The 19,737-nt window shown below is 39.0% G+C and overlaps 1 protein-coding gene across 14 annotated transcripts in view; it reads left to right on the top strand.

The window, feature by feature from the left end:
• LOC111252382 (uncharacterized) overlaps positions 1-14,767 on the top strand; it is a 158,026-nt gene extending 143,259 nt beyond the window's left edge. For 13 of the 14 annotated variants that reach the window (XR_015329647.1, XR_015329642.1, XR_015329643.1 and 10 more), the window contains one exon: positions 211-1,110. Coding sequence is in view for 3 of the 14 variants with exons in the window: in XM_086992073.1 (XP_086848199.1) it covers positions 211-296 (86 nt within the window). In the remaining 11 variants the exon portion in view is untranslated. Of the gene's footprint in view, positions 1-210; positions 1,111-14,024 lie in introns of those variants that run through there. The other variant, XM_086992074.1, reaches the window with a different exon arrangement.
• The last annotated feature ends 4,970 nt before the right edge of the window (positions 14,768-19,737 follow it).

Here is a 19,737-nt window from a genome sequence, read left to right as displayed (position 1 = left end):
ACCAGGTGAAGAAGATGACAAAGTGATGCTCTTTGTGAAACCCTATAACTTTATAGATTAGATTCGTTTCGAACTCAATTTAATTTTAGGTAATCTGTTCAGTATGAGTTGAAACGAAGTGATAACGTTGCATTTGACATATGAGCGCATAGCCTCCTAGAATGTTCTGTAGGCCTGCTAAGCACTATATCTTACTTTTTTATATTTCAGCCCAGAGTTCACGTTCTGCGAGTCGTTGTACAACCTTACCGGTGGCTGTCGTTCTGCTTGTCACCCTAACGCGATGGCAGCCCTAAACCATTCCTAGTTCTCAAGCAGAGTGATCACGTATTTCGTCATGAAAAGTCTTAACATCTCGCATAGCCAATAATAGAATGACTAACATGCGACGACATTGACTCAATGTCTGTCTTCGTAACTCTACTGTACAACGAGCCCCAAAGCTCGCTGTATTTTCGTACTATTCAATTAACATAAGAAAATGGGATTAGGCGATATTAATAAAATGACAAAATTGCAAACGATTAAAAGGCAACTGAAAGCAAATTAGTGGATTGTTCGCTAATTAAGCGACAACGCTGTCATTCTCGCCATATTTGTTTTTTACATACGATTATTGATTTAGTAATTACGATTGTTGTGTTATTATAGTAGCCTGGTAATATTAGCATAGTGATTGTTTACGGCTAGGTTTAATGATAGAAGTAAGCCGGTTAAGATACGAACAATTCCAGCAGCTAAGTACAGCGAGATGACAGTGAAATTTGAATGAGAAAAGAGGCTGACAACAAAGTTAAAGGATGATGGAGGGGCTCGAGGAGGAGGACGGAAGAAGGCAACAGAACGACAGGTGTTCGGTTACTGCGTGAATGTGTTGTGTTTTACTTCCTGTTTAAAAAATGATGTGATAACCGCTCAAAAGCGTCCTGGCCTTCAGCGTCAATGGCGCACAGTGAGGAGTAGTCAGTGTTGTTACTTAACGCGTTATGACTATGAAAATGAAAATAGTAATAATAACAATAATGTAATATTATAACGGCAAGAGCAATATTAAAGTTGTCACACTTATAAACAATTATGAAATGCCAAAATAAATTGTGTTCAGAATAATTGTACAATGACTAATTTTTCGAAACAATAAGATTGATTAATAGAGATATGTCTACTTTTTAACACTAGTATTTTCTCTACCGGAGTGAAAATGTTTTTGTATTCGTTCCATACGTTAGTTGAAAATATAAAGCACTCAAAGGGATCAAATACTCCTATGGAAAATCAGCTAAGATAAGATCTTTTCAGAATAAGGTCTTCTTTCTTTCGGAATTACTACTTGTTGCGTTATATGTGAATTATATATAATACATGGGCTATTTAAAAGCCAACCGACATCATAATTGTTTGAATTGAAAGTAGGACTTAAATGTGCATCAGGAATCATTATTTTCAGAGTGCTCGACTGTTATCAGCAAAAACCTGTTTCGTTACTACAATGAGCGAAGGGGATGCCCGACCCATTGTTGGAAAACTCTTGATGGCCCGAATAAAACAAGGGGTCGAAATTCTCAAATTCTTTAACTGTCGTAAGTTAACAATGAACGAAAACAAAACATGTGTGTATCATATTCTGCAGGCTTACTTAGCATATTCAGTTCTTGTATTTAGTCTCGACAGGTTTTAGCCAGTAGTTGTCTTCATACGCTGCTTAATAAATTGTTTTATTTTCTATTCGATTCGAATATATGCGAGTATGTGTCAGTATTGCCGTTCTAGAACCAAAGTTAAAATAATACTGATCTTTCTGAAAAACATTTGACTGGTGGTTATATTGTATGCTGTTATTTCACCTATGGTTCGTAATGCTTAGAAGAACGATAAAGAAATCGAGATCTGTATTTGCTATTCGCAATGTTTTACTTTAATATTGATGGAGCTTTCGCGTACGTGAATACAATAAAGAAGATTTAATTCTTATAACTATTATATTAGACGTAATAATAGGTACCCTAAAAAGTAATTACTTTTGGTCATGAAAATGCATTATAGCTAGTTGTCTTAACTAGATATTTTTTAGTTAGTGGTCTCCAAGCTTAAAGTATTCAGGAACAGATTCACACAACCTTTTTAGCTTATATTTTTTCACTCTATCGTCATCTGGATATCGCTCGGAAATTTCAGATTTTCGAATCCCATCCTCGCCCTTAAGGGCTATGTAGGCACGTTTTCAACGAATTGGGTCAAGCCAACTTCAAGCTAAAGTAGAAAAAAAATTAATTCGAGGAGTAATTGGTTATATTGTCCAGACTTTCAGTCACATGTTATGCGTTACTTGCTGCGCGCACGTCGCAGAGCCCATCAAGAAGTTGCGACTTTGAGCTTTTTTAATAATAATAAACGAAGTCGAAACATTTATGCTACATCTCTCTTTTCACATATTATTGTTGTGAAGGAAGCAACGCTTAATTTATTTTATCACATGTGAAGTATATGTTAATAGCGGATTTCGAAAAAAGGAAGAGTTGAGAAGCCAGATCTAGAACAAGAACACGAAACAGCGTTCAAGAGTTTTATCGAGAATAGGTATCAGAATCGCAAACTTCTTCGAAGCTGCCTTTATAGGCTATTCAAAAGTTGCACTGTAAGACGCAATTGTATGTCGTATGGGAAATGCTTTGCCTCACTAAAAAAACCTCTATCGTGGTCACCGAGTAAAGCTAATATGCATACACGCAAAGAGGGTTGCGATAAAGAAAATACAAGCATAATTAAATAATTTGGATTATGAATCAATTAGACCTGAAAAAATGGTGTGGATATTTATTTTTTGTTGTGTATCGCGTATAGTTTTACGTGTAAAATCACAATATTGGTAAATTTATTTATAATAGAGCCACATACGTAGAGTTAGATATCGCCGTTTGGTGACCTATGATTCAGTAAAAAGTAGTACGTAATAAAAGCCCAGTGAATATCTGAGGACAATGATTGAACTTTGCAGAGCTAGCATTACGACTTATGGGAACTAGATGCTAATAGTTAGCAGAATGTAAAAAATAAAATGGTTTAAATCACGTTATACGCTTAGGCTTAAAGTTTTATTAAAACAAATTGATTACAAAGTAAGGAAAGGTTATGTTTCAGGTGCAACCTAAATCCATGCCGTCGGTTGAAACAATAGTAATAAATAAAAAATCAGTAACTTTAATTTTGAAATGAAGTTGTCCAGCATTTTTACATTGTAGTCGAAGACCACCGCGGCTTGATTTCGGTCTGTACTCTTTGTATATTAAATCACGCCGGATAAGGAGTATTACTACGAGTATCATCCAGAAAAAGGCCGATCTCTCGGTCCTGCGTTGTTAATGTTGAAATTTTAACCAATGTTAGCCGCATGTTCTCAGCTACGGTGGCAACGTATTTAGAGGTATGGATTAGCTTGACGTACTCTTTATTTTATCGCCACTCCCTAAGCGCTAATTAATTTATATAATTTTTTTTTAAAGCCATTATCATATGCAACGTAATTTGTTATTGATAATTCACGTCAATAATTGAACAAAAGTGTTATTAAAGCACTTCGTATGGAGTACCATAGTTACGGTTAGTTCATTTCATATAATACTACTGCAAGCAACTACAGTAATCAGCTGGATCCACCTTACAGTGCTTGCCAATGGATTTATAACGTATTTTTCAGGACCGTTTATAATCTATTTTCATCCCTGCCAAGTGAGCCAGAGCGGTTCTTGATAACTTTCTCAAGTGTGTTACACTTTTTAGCCGCAGAGGTACTTAAGAACTACGAGAATCAGCTTCTTTAATAATGGGAAATAATGGAGAACTGTATTGCATATAGCATTAACTACAGTAGCTACTTCAGTAATTGAAATATTATGTATCAACGTTTAAAAAAAGACTAATAAGAACACTAAATAAAATGTTGACTTTAACCTAGTCTGGCAATAAGAAAAATCGAAATTGACATGACCAAAATTAGATTTGCAAACTATATATACTGCACCGTCCTTTGTCATTTCTGTATGATCGTTTAATTATCTAAGAATAGCTCACGTTAAAGCACCCCTTTAATTGCTCACTAAATCCAAATGTTTTGATCTACTCAGGACAATAATATAAGGACGGTTATCGCTAAATCATTTTTTGTGTATCGTAAAGCACCGATAAATCCTTTCTGGTAGCTAATTTTAGAAAAACATTCCTATATACACGGTGATCGGCTCGAATAAGGACTTTCCTTACGAGTTGTTTACAAGAAGTATCTCAACAATAACACACATTTCAACAATTTTTTTCGCATGTGCTAAAAGTGTCGGTTCTGACGGTCATGTTTATTTAGCAACCTTCAGTCACTTCTATACTAACCTTATTTGCGGCCTAAACTGCTTATAGGCCCGTTTTAGCCGTTCTTTTTGCCTTTTTGATAGCACAACTGAGCTAATGGTATTATTATTGTTATTCCTTGACGGCTTTGTAAGGACATACAGGGTAGGGGATGTAAATTCGGACATACTTCAGCGGGCTGTTTATATTAGCGGACACATGCCCATCCCCTGTTTTAGATACCGGAACAAAGCCAGCTTTGTTTAAAACGAAACAACAATTTTATTGTGACGAAAAACTGTACTACATTTTTAGACTTTAAGCAAAGATTAACTATGATCCAGATGTTCCCCGCGGGACAGAGCCCCACCAAGATTGAAATCTTTCCATGACCACAATTGATAGTCTGTATTATTGCCAGTTTTCATGCGGTTCCATAATAACCTGTGAAAGAACTTTATGAGGCAAGGTGGAAGATTTTCAACAGGGTTCAAATTTAAGGGCCTCAAAAAGTAATCACGATGTCTCAAAAAGCCAAATGGATACACCTGGGTTTTTGATGCAGAGATTAACGATAGTTCTAAAAAGACGAATAGGAGTGTTAATCAGACCAAACAACAGATCAAATAGGCTTCAACGGTTATTCTATTTCGACTTTTTGCATTTTTGAGATTTTTGGTGCGCTAACGGCCCAGAATTTAACTTTAGTGCAATTCTTCGCGTGCAGGGTATTTTAACCAAAGTTTAGCGAATTTACACCTAACAATATCGCCTGACTCATGTTTACTATTAAGAAGTTATTTGCGGATTGAAAGAAAAAAATTGCTGGTTAATGGCTAACATCCTAAATCTAAGTTGTAATTGCGGTGGATGTTAGTTATATTGAATAAACATGACCGCGAGGAATAAGATTTTTAGCCCATGTAAAAAAAAACTTAGTTGAAGTATGTATTTGTGTTCAGATACAATTATAGAAACTTATGAGAAAAGTGCACATGTACACTGCAATCTCGATCGTTTCTATGTCATCATTAGAGGGGACGACTGTTTATCTAATATTAAAATATATTGGACCCAGTTTATTTTTCACAGATAAGTTGCAATGCAATTAGAATAACATAGCACAAAATGAGTTCCGCGTGAAATAGTTATGCGTGCAGTGATGAAAATTAAGTATTTAGAATGTCTGGCATGGCTGTCTATAGATCACTGATGAAAGATATAGAAACTTCAAGCAAGTTACGATTGGAGAATAGCTTAAAGTAGCAATAGCAAACGAACAAGCTGGCTTCTGACGCCAAAGAAAAACTGTTGTCCTTACAAAGTATGCGACCTACTTTAGCGTTGGCTTCGATCGCTACTGTGCATATCCATTGCATCGTTCTAAATAGGTTTTAGCAGTTTGAACAACTGGAACGACGCTCCTAAACGGAGTAAACGGAGCCTCAACCGTAGGTTTTTTACCCGTAAAGATGGATGGTCTAGCTCGTCTTGGAATACTAACTACGGTGCCAAAAAAAAAACGTTTGAGACATCGAAAACACATTTTGTGGCAGCTCGTTCAAGAAGAATATTAATCATGTGTATTCAAAAGATTATCCTGTTCGTAAAAAAGTTATTACACTGTAAATGTATAGAGTCAAATGACGCGATGTATCAGATTATTTGCAAAGTCAGGTTTAGATACAGATTTTCAGTGCTTAAGATGAACGGCAAATCCCGTGTGCACACAGTTGACCTGAATCTATAGAACGTACGATGAGCTTAGAACAACATGCACAGATTATTATCGATATTACGGAAGTAGACCGCATATGTGCCTGGCAGTGTGGCCGCTTAATCTGGTTCCTATTAGGTTAGGCATGAACGTAATTCGTGCCTTTAGCTAGCTAACGCAGTGCTCGTTCTTGTTCCCCGAGCTGTATAGCAAGTCAAAACCGAGCCATACGATGATGACGATGCCCACGGCAACGACGCTGACAGTAACAACACCATCACAGACTGGTCCGGGACTTAACGAACTCTAGTAGCTGTTAATCGGTTTGCATGCTACACGAAGGTAGACACAGAAACCGCGATTTCAATTATACTAGAGAGCACAGCAAAACATCTTAGTCTATAATTTGAACTAACTAAGCACGTTCTTACTACTACTACTACAAACTAAGAGGCAGCAGCGTGTCTATTAATCATTGCTCGATATTCGTAAGAATAAGTGACTTAGTGCATGATTGTGTATCGTACACTGCGCCACCGTATGGTGAGTAAAAGGGAAGGCTCTACTGTTAGGAAAAGATATGTTGTCTAATAAGTCTTTGCTTTTTTTTTTTAAATATTTTATGCCAACATACCTTTTATATTTGTCATAGTAAGGGTATCGTGAAAGTATACAGGTAGGGTTCAGTTGGTATACTGAGCGATCCTGTACATTTAAAGCTGGCGCCGCTCTTTTAGGATTAGACTCAAATCAAAATAAAGCAGCCATTTCCGCACGAAGTGTTAGCTTTGCACAGATAGAATCCATTACGGCAGCATTGTATGTGAGAAATAGCGGGTTCATTATGGCTGTGACGATGTTGGTACGTAGTACTATGATTATCGACAAAACATCAGCACCGAAGAAAGAAACGTTTGCGTTACGTAAAAAACGGATGCCACCGGATAATAGCAGATCACCTAAAAACAGGTAATGGAATGCTTACTGAAGTTTAGCGCCAAATATACAAGTTATTGAATGGCTACAAGGACGCATTTATTTTTACAATGGTCGGCTTGGAACATATGCCATGGACGTTATACAACATTGTGGAACTGCCAGGTAAAGGGTTAGTCGTCATAAAACTTCAGCAGCTATCCTAAAAACATGCTGACAAACATAATAACGCATAAGCAGATATCAGAAGTTGCAGAAGAACCCATTGCAGAGCGTGCATATCGGGTGCAATGATTGTATACCATGTACAGATGGAAATGGATGATGTACTAACCGCGGTTGACAGACTTTCGACTTCCCCCTCGATGCTCAAAATGAGCACCACGGCGACTAACAAGCTTGCATTTTTCTCTCCGGATAGACTTTGCCAGCTGGGTGTTATCATGTAAGAATTGACAAATTTCCCAGCAAGAATTCAACAGATGATGCAACTAAACAAGCGTACCGAAGAAGCGGTGGCCTACGTATTCTCAGATGAGCTAATCACTGCTGGCAACAGCTGTGATGAAGAACTGATATACATCGCAAAAATGCTAACAACATCGTTAAAAGTGAGCCTGACTCACAATCTGAAGAAATGCTCTTCCTACCTGAGTACAGTATGGGCTTTGAGATTCTGTTTATGAAGGTATCGTGCTGAACCTGAAAACCGGAAGCTAAAGGGCGTCGCCGAGTGCTTCTTTTATGGGTCCCAGAACAATACATTTAAACGGTATGTAACATAAGACTCATCTTATTACGATAACCCTCAGTAAATTTTGGTGTCTCAACCTGATACTAAAGGCCACTTGGAGCTCGAAAATGCATTAGCATTAGTTCAGTCAACTCCTCTTCATTAGAGTTCCACTAGCCGTTCTTATTGACTTTGGACCTTTACGCAGACACTACTCTATGTGGCCGCTAGGTCGACTGCACGGGCTGGTGTTCTTTCCTCTTATTCCGTATTTTCTTCTTCTTAATATTTACTTTTCCTTCTTCAAGCGTATAATAAGCTCTAGGTGATTTTGTTTGTGCTTTCACTTTGCTTGAAAGATGAACATCTTTAAGGCAATGTTTCTCAATGTATGTTAGTGTATGTAGGCATATGCCTGATTTTCCTGGGCTCCTTACAGTATCTCACATTTCGTAACCGCGTACTCTACATCTTCAGTTTAGCACGACACACATACGATGCAAATATCCATACTTGTTATCCCAAGCTTTATCTGTTTAAAAGTAGCGGCGTTTTCTGAACATATTTTCACAGATGGTACAACACCTCATAATACGGAAATCATTATATAGATTTCCGTATCGTACTCGAGTATCACCCCTTTCGTCCACTTCTTCTTCATCTTTCCTATGCGGTTCGCTGTAAGGAGCTTCTATTTTTCTTTGGGCCTTTCTAGTGTAACCTTTCTTGCTGCTGTAAGATCTACTGCCCCTTCTAGCGTCCTTTCGGAAGCTTCCCTAACGGGAGGTTTCACGGGATGAACATATTAGCGAGTGCCATCACCATTTTGCTCGTCACCGTCTTAAATTCTCTAATAACCCGAAGTGCAACGGCTCTTTGCGCCGACAACAGTTTCACCCTGTTGTTTTCGGAGCTCAGTGCTATGTAGCCCTGGAACCAGTAGGCGTACAAGGCTGTTGATCCTGCTGCCGAGGCCTGAAAAAATCATGTAGCTTCTCTCACGTCTTTTACTCTTGGAAGCATGCGAGTGCTAGGTGTGGCGATATTCTAAGGGCATTTCTAGTGTGCATTCTGTGTATATTGTACTTCTTGGACTTTCATCCAGAATAACACCTAGGTACTTAACAGTCGTTTTAAACTTCAAGTCCTGACTACTTATGTAGATTTTGAGGTTTCTCCTGCAGAGTTTCCTCCTATTAAAAACTATGATCTATAGTTTTTGCAGTTCGAACTGTAGGACTGAACGTAGTGGTGATCTTGTATTCCGTCTTTGACCAAGCAACCGCAACAGTGGCGATGTTCTTAAAGTGGAACTGCGTATGAACTTTCATTAACAATACTAAATCGTCGGCGTGCGTAGTTCGCTCCACTTCCGCCTGCATATAAAGTAATTCTAACGTCGCCGATGTTCTACAGAGTCAGTCCAATAACCGATCTCTTCGAAACGACAAGGAAGCAAGATATCCTGCTAAGGAGGGGCTTGTTTTTAAGATTTCCTTGAGAAAAGGTAGTATCCTTTTTCGCTGCAGTATAGTCATAATAATTCAGCTTATGGTGTTGAAAGCGTTTTTAACATCTAACAAAATAAGAAAGACAAGGCTTCCGGCTTTGTCCGATTTTCGCGTTTCTTCGAGGGCTAGTTGCCGCACTCTTCGAATATGATCCATCATCGACCGTCTCTTTTTAAAATCCTATTAACTTTCTGACATTGCCCTTTTATCCTCGATCTCCTATTCATGTATACTAACTAAGGCGTGTTCGATTATCTTGGTAGCTAAGTACCTAGCATACTCGCAGTTATAGAAAGGAGTTTTTTTCTAACAATGTAATCAAAGACGCCGTACCTGTGGCATCTCAATAGGGTAACTTGTTGGTTTCACAGTCCCAGGCTCATGATGTCCTATCATCCAGCGCATTGTGCAGCATAGTATGATAACTCGGGAACTAGACATTGGCTTTACTGTATCCAGATATGACCATCTATAGCCAGTTTCTTACCCGCCTTTCGGTTACTAAAGCCTGCAAGAATCAACCAAGGCATTGCTTACTGACCCTTCTCTGCAGAGGTTCAAATTCGCATGTCTTTTTAAAACCTGGCCGATTATCCACTACCTCCTACACAGTTTCCCGTGTCGTACTTTTGAAACTATTCTTACTTATGGCTCTATGCTAACGTGCTGTGAACATTGTGGCGTCGGTATCCTTCTTGATTGTTCTATGAAAGGCCACTACTAGTCTGATGCCCTACTTTTTGGAGCCTGGATCTTAAATATTTTAACCTTACAACTGGCGAATTCTATATTCTGCTTTACCTGTTGTATAATATTTTTCTCTAAGGAAATAATATTCCCTGTGTTTTTTACAACCTATTCTAGTCTGCCTTTTCAGACGCTTTTGCTTGACGTTATTTCTAACTGCAGAGCAATGGAGCATTTTGCAAATCTCTACTTAGGCTAGAGCATTGTTTATGATTATGCCGACCGTGCTATTTTATTGTCGCCACGGTTTCCCCCAGGAATTTATAATGGTCTTTGCTATGAGGCACCCTTGGGTAACCTAATGACTTAAGCCCAATTAGAGGGCTTTCTACCCTTTTCCCGTCTCTCGGATGAATATACCTTATCGTCTTACCAGTTAGATTTCGGAACTGCAGCGCAATATTTCTCTATGTTGTGTCATCGTTATGTATATTACTAACTATGTGCTAATTGGTTCTTGTTTCATTTGTGTACATTTTCATAGGTACTTTGTATAAATTTTCACAACGTAATTACACGGCCTTTTCATCAAGACTGCTGGTCATAACTATCATGTTATTAGAGGACTGTATCATTAATACTTGCTCCAGGTAGGTTTCTGCAGAAAGAAGAAGACACCATTCCGTTAGGAAAATAACTAATGGAAAAAAAAATCCGGTAAAGGGCTGGCTCACTTTGGCTATTATAATTTGAAGTTTGTTAATTGGGTTTCCAATGATTACATAGTCAAATACTTAATATTAGCTCAGCTAAGATTATGTTTGTGTTAATGTTACAAGCATAGTTGATTAGCGAAGTAAATTTCATGCCTAAACTGCAAAGAACATTAAGATGTATACAAGGAAGCTTATGGTTGCTCTTGTCCAACCAAAACCTAAAATGAGGTATATGAACATGTAGAGCGTATCGAATAATACTACAAATCGAAAATGCACACCGTTAAAGTTAGACAGGCAGCAACAAAAATTAATAGAAATAGTAGATTGTCGCAGTAATATATATATATATGAAGGACTAAGACAATAGTCGGTTAGTAATAAAGGCTTTTATACATAATTACTACCCAAACATATTGATCATTTATTTATATTTCTTATTTTTATTTATTATGCATATATACACACACATATTGGGCTGTCAAGTAATATTAAGTGTTTTTTCTTAGATGGCTTTGAAGTCATATTTCTTAACTAGTACGAACTGTGTCAGGTCGGTGTTGGTGCCATTTGAAAGCTTAGATCTGATAGTAATAGACGTGCAAGCATCGCCTTTATTCAAACTAAAAATGAAGCGCTTTGCAAACATTTCTTCAAAAGTACCCTTTTTACAATGTTATTACGGTAAGAGCACAGTCGCTACTTAAGCCCATAAATAAATTTATGCTGTGCGTGGTCGGGATGCTTTATCGGAAGAAACGGCTTGAAAATTATTCTACCAGTTTCGTTCTAGAATTTTCAATTTCAAGAGGCTCCTCGTAGTGGTCTTCCAAGATAAAAAAAAGTTGATGACATTATCGTAAAAGTTGAGGAAAATGATTACGGTCATAATGAAGAAAAACTACACAATTTATGGCAAATTGCAGACTGACGCCAAAAAGGTGATGCTTGAAATTGATAAAACGTGAAATTGGAAAGGAATTCTGCATTTCGAATTGTTGCCGCCTGGCAAAACCATTGATTCGAAGCTCTATCATTACCCGTTAAACAACTGACAAGATTACAACAAGCCGGAAAAAAATTGAGTAGAACTAGTAACTACAAAAAAATGTTGCCTTCTACCAGATCATATACAGCTTTGGTTAATCGACAAAGTTGAGAGACCTAGGATAAAAATTTTAGTGCCGGATTCTACACTATTAGACTATCGTCTTTTTTTACTCTCTATAGATTTATTTTAAATGTGAATATGTAGTTTCAAAATGCAAAAAATATTTCGCCCAGAAATCACAGAAGTTCTACATTGATAAGATTATGGTATCGTTAGAAAAATGGCAGAAGGTCACCAATCAATATTTAGTTTAGTAATAATAGTTTAAAATATAAAAAAACATGTGCTTCCGTTTTGGCTTGAAAATTGCCAATACTCTTTCTTGGACCTAATATATGCAAACAAAGAATTTATACTAGGGCTTCTTTCCCAAGTGTCTTTTTGCTTCGCTATTTGCCGACAATTCACTCTGGTGGCCTTTCCAAAAAGAGCCAATACCTGCAATCAGAGTACCCAAAGACGCACAAATCACCCACTTATTTCAGTACAGCGCTAAGAAGGGAGCGTATTAACCGAATGATAATTGAGAAGGTGAATATAAATAAGCTATCTATTTTCTAGATTGGACTGAAGCAAACCGGTAATAAGAATTCATGCAAATTATTGAACACTACAAGAAAAGATTGCAACATTAATTAAATAAAACTAAAAATTGAAAAAAAGCCGATCCAAATAAAAATACTCGCTTGAAACCTTTTACTCCTTGTATTCAAACCTGCATTTTTCGGTGCTTTATGACTGCTTTGTTTGCATATAGAATAACTACCGCAAGTATGGGTGTTGTACGTTAAAAATACAAATTACTCGTAGGGACGTGAAATAGAATACTTATTGGAACGAAAAAACGTTTTCGAATTTCGGAAACCACAATCACTACGTTGAAGTTGTCTTTTTCTTAAATACCGAGACAACTAAGCCTGCCACTCTAATGTCTTTATGTTTCGTGCTTTACGTCCGATATTGCCGTTAGGCATTCTATCAGACGGCTGGCTTCCAGCACGAAATGGAGTCTGTCCATGCACGGACAGGCTTAAGTCTAGGCTACAACGTGTCCCTAAGGTTAACAGACAAATACGGGGACCACTCTAATATCAGATGCACATTGGCACCTGTATTAATTTAAAGTGCCCTTCAGAAGGCGGTGTAAGTGAGGCTAGATGACAAGGAAAAGATTAAAGAGCTTGCTCGGCCAACGAATATTTCACATCGATTGGCCTGTGTATTTAGAATGAAAGGCCCCTGACTACAAGGGCTTAATCTAATAATTTTATTTACGAACAAAAAATATATATTCATGTCCTAATATATATTTTAGGAAAGACTTCGTAAAACAACTATATAAACTTCGGCTAATATGGTTCTAAGATTGGTTGCAAATGTCAGAGACTTGCTCACTGGAATGCCCCCAAAACGAATGGCTTTTGAGCGTACTGCGCTGAGTGAAAGCCAGGCAGCTAGAATCTCGTTATACTCCACATGGCCGTCGGTACCAGGATAGTCGCGCTGGCCCAAATCAAGTAGAATCACGGATTTGGCTCCCGTAACGCTTTCTTTTCCGACCTCTGAATTTTTCAAATTGTTTCGAAACTAGCGTACGTAGTAAACAAAGGGCGTTAGACTTACAAAGGGCATGTCTGATTGACTTGGGGAAACTACATACGCAGGATTCTAGCCAAAGCTTGTCATATAAAGTTTTCCACCATAGTTTGTTACTGCTATTATACTCGATTTAGCATTAATGTAATATGAAACGAGGCTCATTGTAATCGATAGGATGTTTGCATTGAGAGATTAAGTACATGTTTTTGAGGAACAGATGGTAAGAAAACGATAAAGCGCTTTGAACCAATACTTTCGGTCGAAATTAAACGTGTTTCGCTGCTGCGTTACTAGCGGACTAGAGCAACTCGGTGATAAGTTCAAATTGTGAATGCGCTAGTGATGAACTACATTGCGTTAGGCTGTTCGATTTGGACTTAAATAGCTTATAGATTGAGGAACCTAAATCGAGGAGCCAAATAAAGTCCTCGTTGCAAAGGCGAACACTGATATGCGGTGCAGCAAATAAATCTGATGGGCAATACAAGAAATGTGTTGCATTTTTTTGCCAATAAAACTTACAGTATAATAAATTACTAGAAAACTGTTCGATGTATCTTTTTGTGTATAGTGCCTATATGACGCGTAATAATATAATCAGAATAGTAGACTGCATTTATAAAGTATACGTTATAATTGTATATCTAACCTTATAATGTTTTATAAATCGTTGCAGGTTTCGCTCATAACTGTAAATCCGCTTCTAGGTACCAAAGAGGTGAAATATTTAAGTTGCCATAGAGCGTCCCTTGGATATGACTCGCAGCAGATGACTCGATTCAAGTCACTACTTGTACCGTTTTTCTTCAAGGCTGGAGCAGGTTGTGGGTAATGAGGCAAAGCGGGACAGATCAGCGCGGACAAAGAGGATGACAGTGTGGACAGCAATGAGTAAAGCGAAAAGGCCTGAAGATGCGTAAGCTGAATGGCTCAGTCAGCTTTTGCAAGGAAACGTCTATAAAAGCTCTTTGCTAAAACGTTGATTCAACGAGCGCAAAACCATATTATCGTGCTGCAGAAATTGTTTATTTTTATAAATCATGAATTACACGGGGTGCTTCAAAACAAGTAGTCAGTAGTCTTGAAAGGTAATACAGCTTGGTAAAAGAATTCCTTTTATGACTTTATGGGGTGCTGAGGCATCATTTTTCGTCTAACGTTCATGTTTGTGTACAAATGATACCTCCTTATTTTAACGAACAGCACGTACGAATTCATACGATTGTGTAACATATCATGTATGTGTAATGGAGACTCAGCTCGGTTATACGATACCTACATAAAATTGTATAAGGATAGCATTTCAAATAAAAAACATTTGGGACTCATCCTGCTTGATTTTTTGTTTTGAAATATAATGGAGTACAAGGCTCTGTTTATGACCCTCTGCTAATAAATACACTTGCATAAAGCCAAAAACCCTGATTTTTATTTGATATTACATAAGTTACCTTTGCTAGTAAACTATTGTAATAAATCTCAGTTAGAAAAAATTATACAGCACAACCTTTTCAATGGAATCCAGCATCTTAGCAGAGTTCAAAGTGTGGATAATCTCTTGAATCAGCAATTATTATACAATATCACAACGAGTCTTCAAAGCAGTAATAAATACACGCTAAATTTATGGGTAGTCAAATGAAGAAAAGTACGCCCTTATTAAACCGATTTGCTCGAAGAGCCGCCTGTGCCATTAAATCATGTGGTTGAAGAGCTGCATCTCATCACATTCATGCGTAGGGGATACGCAGATTAGATAGCAACGATTGCATAAGAAACTGAAGATTAATATATAGTGTTCGACAGGGTTTATCGAAATTAGGTTCACCGGTTTCACTACCAACCTGGCTCCAGGCGACCGCAAGAAGCGATGAGGGCGAAGAACTGTGTGAGCATAGTGTCACTCTGCAGTTCAGGAGTTATCTACATATACAAGATTTAATTGCACCAGTGTCACAAATCGCTTACATGCATTAGGAAATATATAAATTCCAATAAGTGGGTCCTATATGAGCGCAATGCAAGTACCATGACATGCAGATTACGACTCGAATTAATCTGTCAAACTAAGCAGACAGGTTTGCAATATAAAGGTCCTAAGGAGGCAAAAGAATGCACGATGTGATCTTTGTGCCTGAAAATACATTCGCGTCCAAGAGAACAGATTTGAAATAAAAATTCCGTTATGTTTAGCTTCCAGGTCTTGCTTTATGAGATTGCGATAATTTAAATTAAAAAATGTAGTGGCAGAGCAGTTTATGCCTGATAATGGTACATGTACTACCTTGACCTTAAATAATAAATGAAAATGAGTTGTTTAGATTCATCCAGCACAGCTTAAAGGACAAAAAAAATCATAACTAAACGCAAAAGCATGGTTATGAGTTTACCAATAATGTGCTCCGCTGATGCTTCCCTTATTGGTTAAGGAATCAAGTTGCTGCCCAAATAAATTACTTTGGAAGTTTAGGTTAGTATCCTTCAAAAATAAGCTCAATTTAGAGTGAGCTAATATATACGGGGTACGGCATTTGAATTCGGACATTTCTTATGCCTTGTTTTTAGGCTATATTTAATTTAAAAAAACATATAAATAAAAAACATATATTAATTTATTTGAAAAATTCAATAATTTTTTTTGCATATGCTGGAGGGGTCACACGTTTAATTGATAATACCACCATTCACCGCGATTATGGGTCCCATTAGAAACAGAGACCACTCTCTAGTCATTTCAAAATATATTTTTCTTAATCCGCAAATTGCTTTTTAATAGTAATCATATGTTAAACGATAATCGTGAATATGAACTCATCAAAATGTCGCTCCAATAGGCTATATACAGAACAAATCAGCGGAATTAAATTTTTAATTGATAGCAGCCCAAAAAACTTAAAGATGCAAGGACTCGACGTGGTTCAGGACTTTAAGGGCCGCCTGAGTCGCAAACACAAAAAGTCTCAAAAGGATTGGGAAGCTAACCTAACAGAGCCTGGACGACGCAATTGACAAGCGATATTTTCTTTTCTAGAACGACCGTCAAATTTTGTATAAAAAAGCCGGGTGTATTAACAGTGGCTTTTTGGCCCATTTTAATGAGTTTTTAAGCTCTTTAAATCTATAATGAAATCTGTCCTTTTGAGTTGCCTCAGAAAAGTCTTCGTCGGATTCTTCTGAAGCCGCATGAATACCGATTTTGATCAAACAAAGAAGATGTAAATTTTAGTGGGCGGTTCACCTAGCGCGTAAAGATAAGATAATATCCTATTTTTGTTCGGATTGCGAAAACGGCGCACCAAAGTTTGTATCGATTCAGGTGGTGTGCCCTATATATATTACTATCAACTACCTACACCTGTGGTGCCAAATCTACAAATTTCGACTGGTACAGTGTAGCTCTTTATTCCAATAAGTTAATCTTCAAAGTTCGAATACCATACAGCATTTGTCACTATGCTATATGAGGACGCACGTTTCTCCGAGGAACACCCGTCAGGTGGAAACGCGACACTTGAACCAATGTTTGGACGCTTGCGTACATACTCCCTGGACAGCTCTGCAGGAATGATTGAACTGCATGTATAACAAACCGGCTTTCTTAGTGAACTGAAACTTATTGACAGGCACAGATTGTCGAAAATCAATGAGGAATTTCAGACTGTCTTCAACCGGAACGTTAACAGTCTTTAGAACCGTCAACAGAGCACAGTGGGCGTCATAGAAGTATTAGGCCCCGCAGACCTACATACAAGAAACGAACTTCATTAACTGAACGCGGTCACATCGTGCTTACGTCCTCTTCAAAGTCGAGTATTAAAGGTAACCCTATTGTACCTCTTTAAAAAACGTGTACAAGCTTTTTATCGACTATTTCTTCTATATAACAAGTGTCTAAGCGAGGTCGAAGCCTTGAGTACTGTGCGCTAAAATATTCTGGCTGTCTCCGTTCAGACAGGTGCGGAGCAGTTCTTTGTGCTAAACTGTTTCCACGTTCAACCGCGAGTTCGGGCCAGCTCTCGCTCGCCATATTGAAAATTGTAAGCTCGGCCGATATATACGCAGGACCTTAAGATATGCGCAGAGATTCTAATAATAAATAATTCTCAAAGAAAACGCAGATTGGTGGCCAGCCACCTGTTTTACGGCAGTCAAAAACTAAGCAGTCCAGTCAAACCACGTTCTTTTTGTACCCTGACGAGCTGAGGGTAACTTAGCTTTGAATCGCGCGTATGTAATTGGGTTCGCTGTAAAGGTAGCCTCGCCTATGAAGATCCCAAACCATAGCCTCGGTGACTCGGAAAACGGCTTAAAGGCCATACTAAAAGGCGATGGTGCGGCCAATTTTAGGTATACCCGACAGTACCTGCTTCAGCCATGACCTCGTCATCTGCTTATGACGATTTATTCGACATCAGTCGCCCCTCAGATACCGTTCCCGGCCGCACTTACCTAAGAATTGTACTAATATTGACATCCGTTGCTCATTCGATCGTGCTACGGGGATTTTCTAATATATGGGCATATATCCGTCGTATTGACGGCCAACCATCGGCCTAATAGCATAGCGACTCGGTAACTTCGTTGGGCTCCTCCATACAAAGATAGCCAAGCTGCTGGAGGTTCGCGGCGTTACGTCTTCCGGCGCCGCGCGCAAAAGGTTTTCTGGGCGCCTCATCCCGCCCCCGGCAAAGAAGCGCTCCTATATGTGTTGCAATCGTTTTTAAAAGCCGACATGCCCAGACATTTCTCCCGAGTGACACAGGTCCATGTTTTTTTCCACTTGGTGCGGAAGGACGTGAAGTAACGTCTCCCTCTTCGTAATCTTGTACATCTGGCTATTTTCGAACGCGTGTCCCGAGACGCAAGCCCTCCTTTTTGACCTAGCGACTACCGTGACCAGGCGACAATTCCCACACTGCAGCTCACGTACGTTGTCCAATTCGAGGCTGCTATAAAGGCAGTCGCACCAGTCTGCGTTGGTGTTTGCAGTAGCCTCCCTGTGGATGATCTCAAAGTCATACTGCTGTAGGTGAGAGCCTATCGACTTATTTTTTTACAGAGGTTTACCTTCTCTTCAGGCTTCAGTGTAGTACTCTTGGTGGCAATATAACACAATGCCTGTACAAATGTGGCCGAAACTCTTCGACGGCGCATATTAGAGTCAAGCATTCAGTCTCCGAAGAATAGCATTTAGCCTCCACGCCAGTCGGGCGGTGACTGGCGTACACGATGACTTGTTTCCGACCTCCATCTACCTGAACCAGCAGTGCCTTTAGCCCGCTTGATATCCGCTTGCTACCTCCTCTCCAGATTACGGCGCAAGTGGCATGGAACCGGGACCTCCTTTGTCCTGACCTTGATCAGTTGGAAACTTTTGTCATGATTGGCAGTTTTCTCTTAAACAAAGTGCCTCGCGTTAACTACAACGTAGCTCACGATTCTAGCAAAGTCCCGCATAAACAACCAGTAATAGAAGGTGAGGTCAAAAAGTTCGATCTTCTTAAGTAAGGCGGGAATAGACTTTTTTCTTCGATCTTTTCGAGATGAAGGAATTGATGAAGGAAAAAAAAATTTTACGAGCTTATTAACGTTGGAGAACGCTTCGTCTGGCCCTAGAGAGCCGCTCTATGCCTGGTGAAATGAGCCTGTCCAAGACACGAAGAAGTTGCATTCATATATGCCCCAGAACCAAGTGCTGCGGTCACCTACTTGCAAGAAAATTTGACGTCAAGATCGGACGGGTTATCAGCGGCTGCATTAATACAGCTTGTGTTATGGCGTGAACAAAGTTTTGGGCATTACGCATCATGTGCCCCAGTTTCTCGTAGCTGACTTAGACACCGGTACTCATAGTTCATTCGACCCCTTTTTCTAAGCTATGACCTCCCTTTTATTCCCTTCCTTTTCCGAGGTGATGCCTGCCTACGCGCGACATTTTCAAATCATCGCGCAAAAATTCCGCCAGATCCGCCATGACAACGCAGTTAGCAAAGTTGTTGCTCAGGCACGCCTCCTTGAAGTACCTCAGAAAATCCTCGAGGTCGTACGGTAGTCCCAACGGGTATATCAGAAGGAGTTTCTCCTAGCTGAAGGCTTAAAAACTAGCTCGGAGGCAATTTTTTCTGTGCCGTCGCCTTCGGGAGCGATGTTCCTGGAGCCGAAGCTAGCTCCTCCAAGAATCTGTTAAATAACTTGCTTTTAAGCTGCGCGCATGTCACTCGCGTTGCTGCATGATTGTGCCAAAAACATGGCCTGACCTATTCGCAAAATACACCGAATGCCATTCTCAGCTTTGCGCGTACGCAGCGGATTCCAATTGTGAAATAAAACTCCTCTTGTTAGTTGCCGTTTGATTCGGACTCTTACTAGCCTCTTCGTATCGTATTGTT

Source organism: Varroa destructor, unplaced genomic scaffold (genome assembly GCF_002443255.2).
Source record: "Varroa destructor unplaced genomic scaffold, Vdes_3.0 BEIS01000006.1, whole genome shotgun sequence".
NCBI classification, from domain to species: Eukaryota; Metazoa; Arthropoda; class Arachnida; order Mesostigmata; family Varroidae; genus Varroa; species Varroa destructor.
This window is presented reverse-complemented; position numbering and strand designations above follow the sequence as displayed.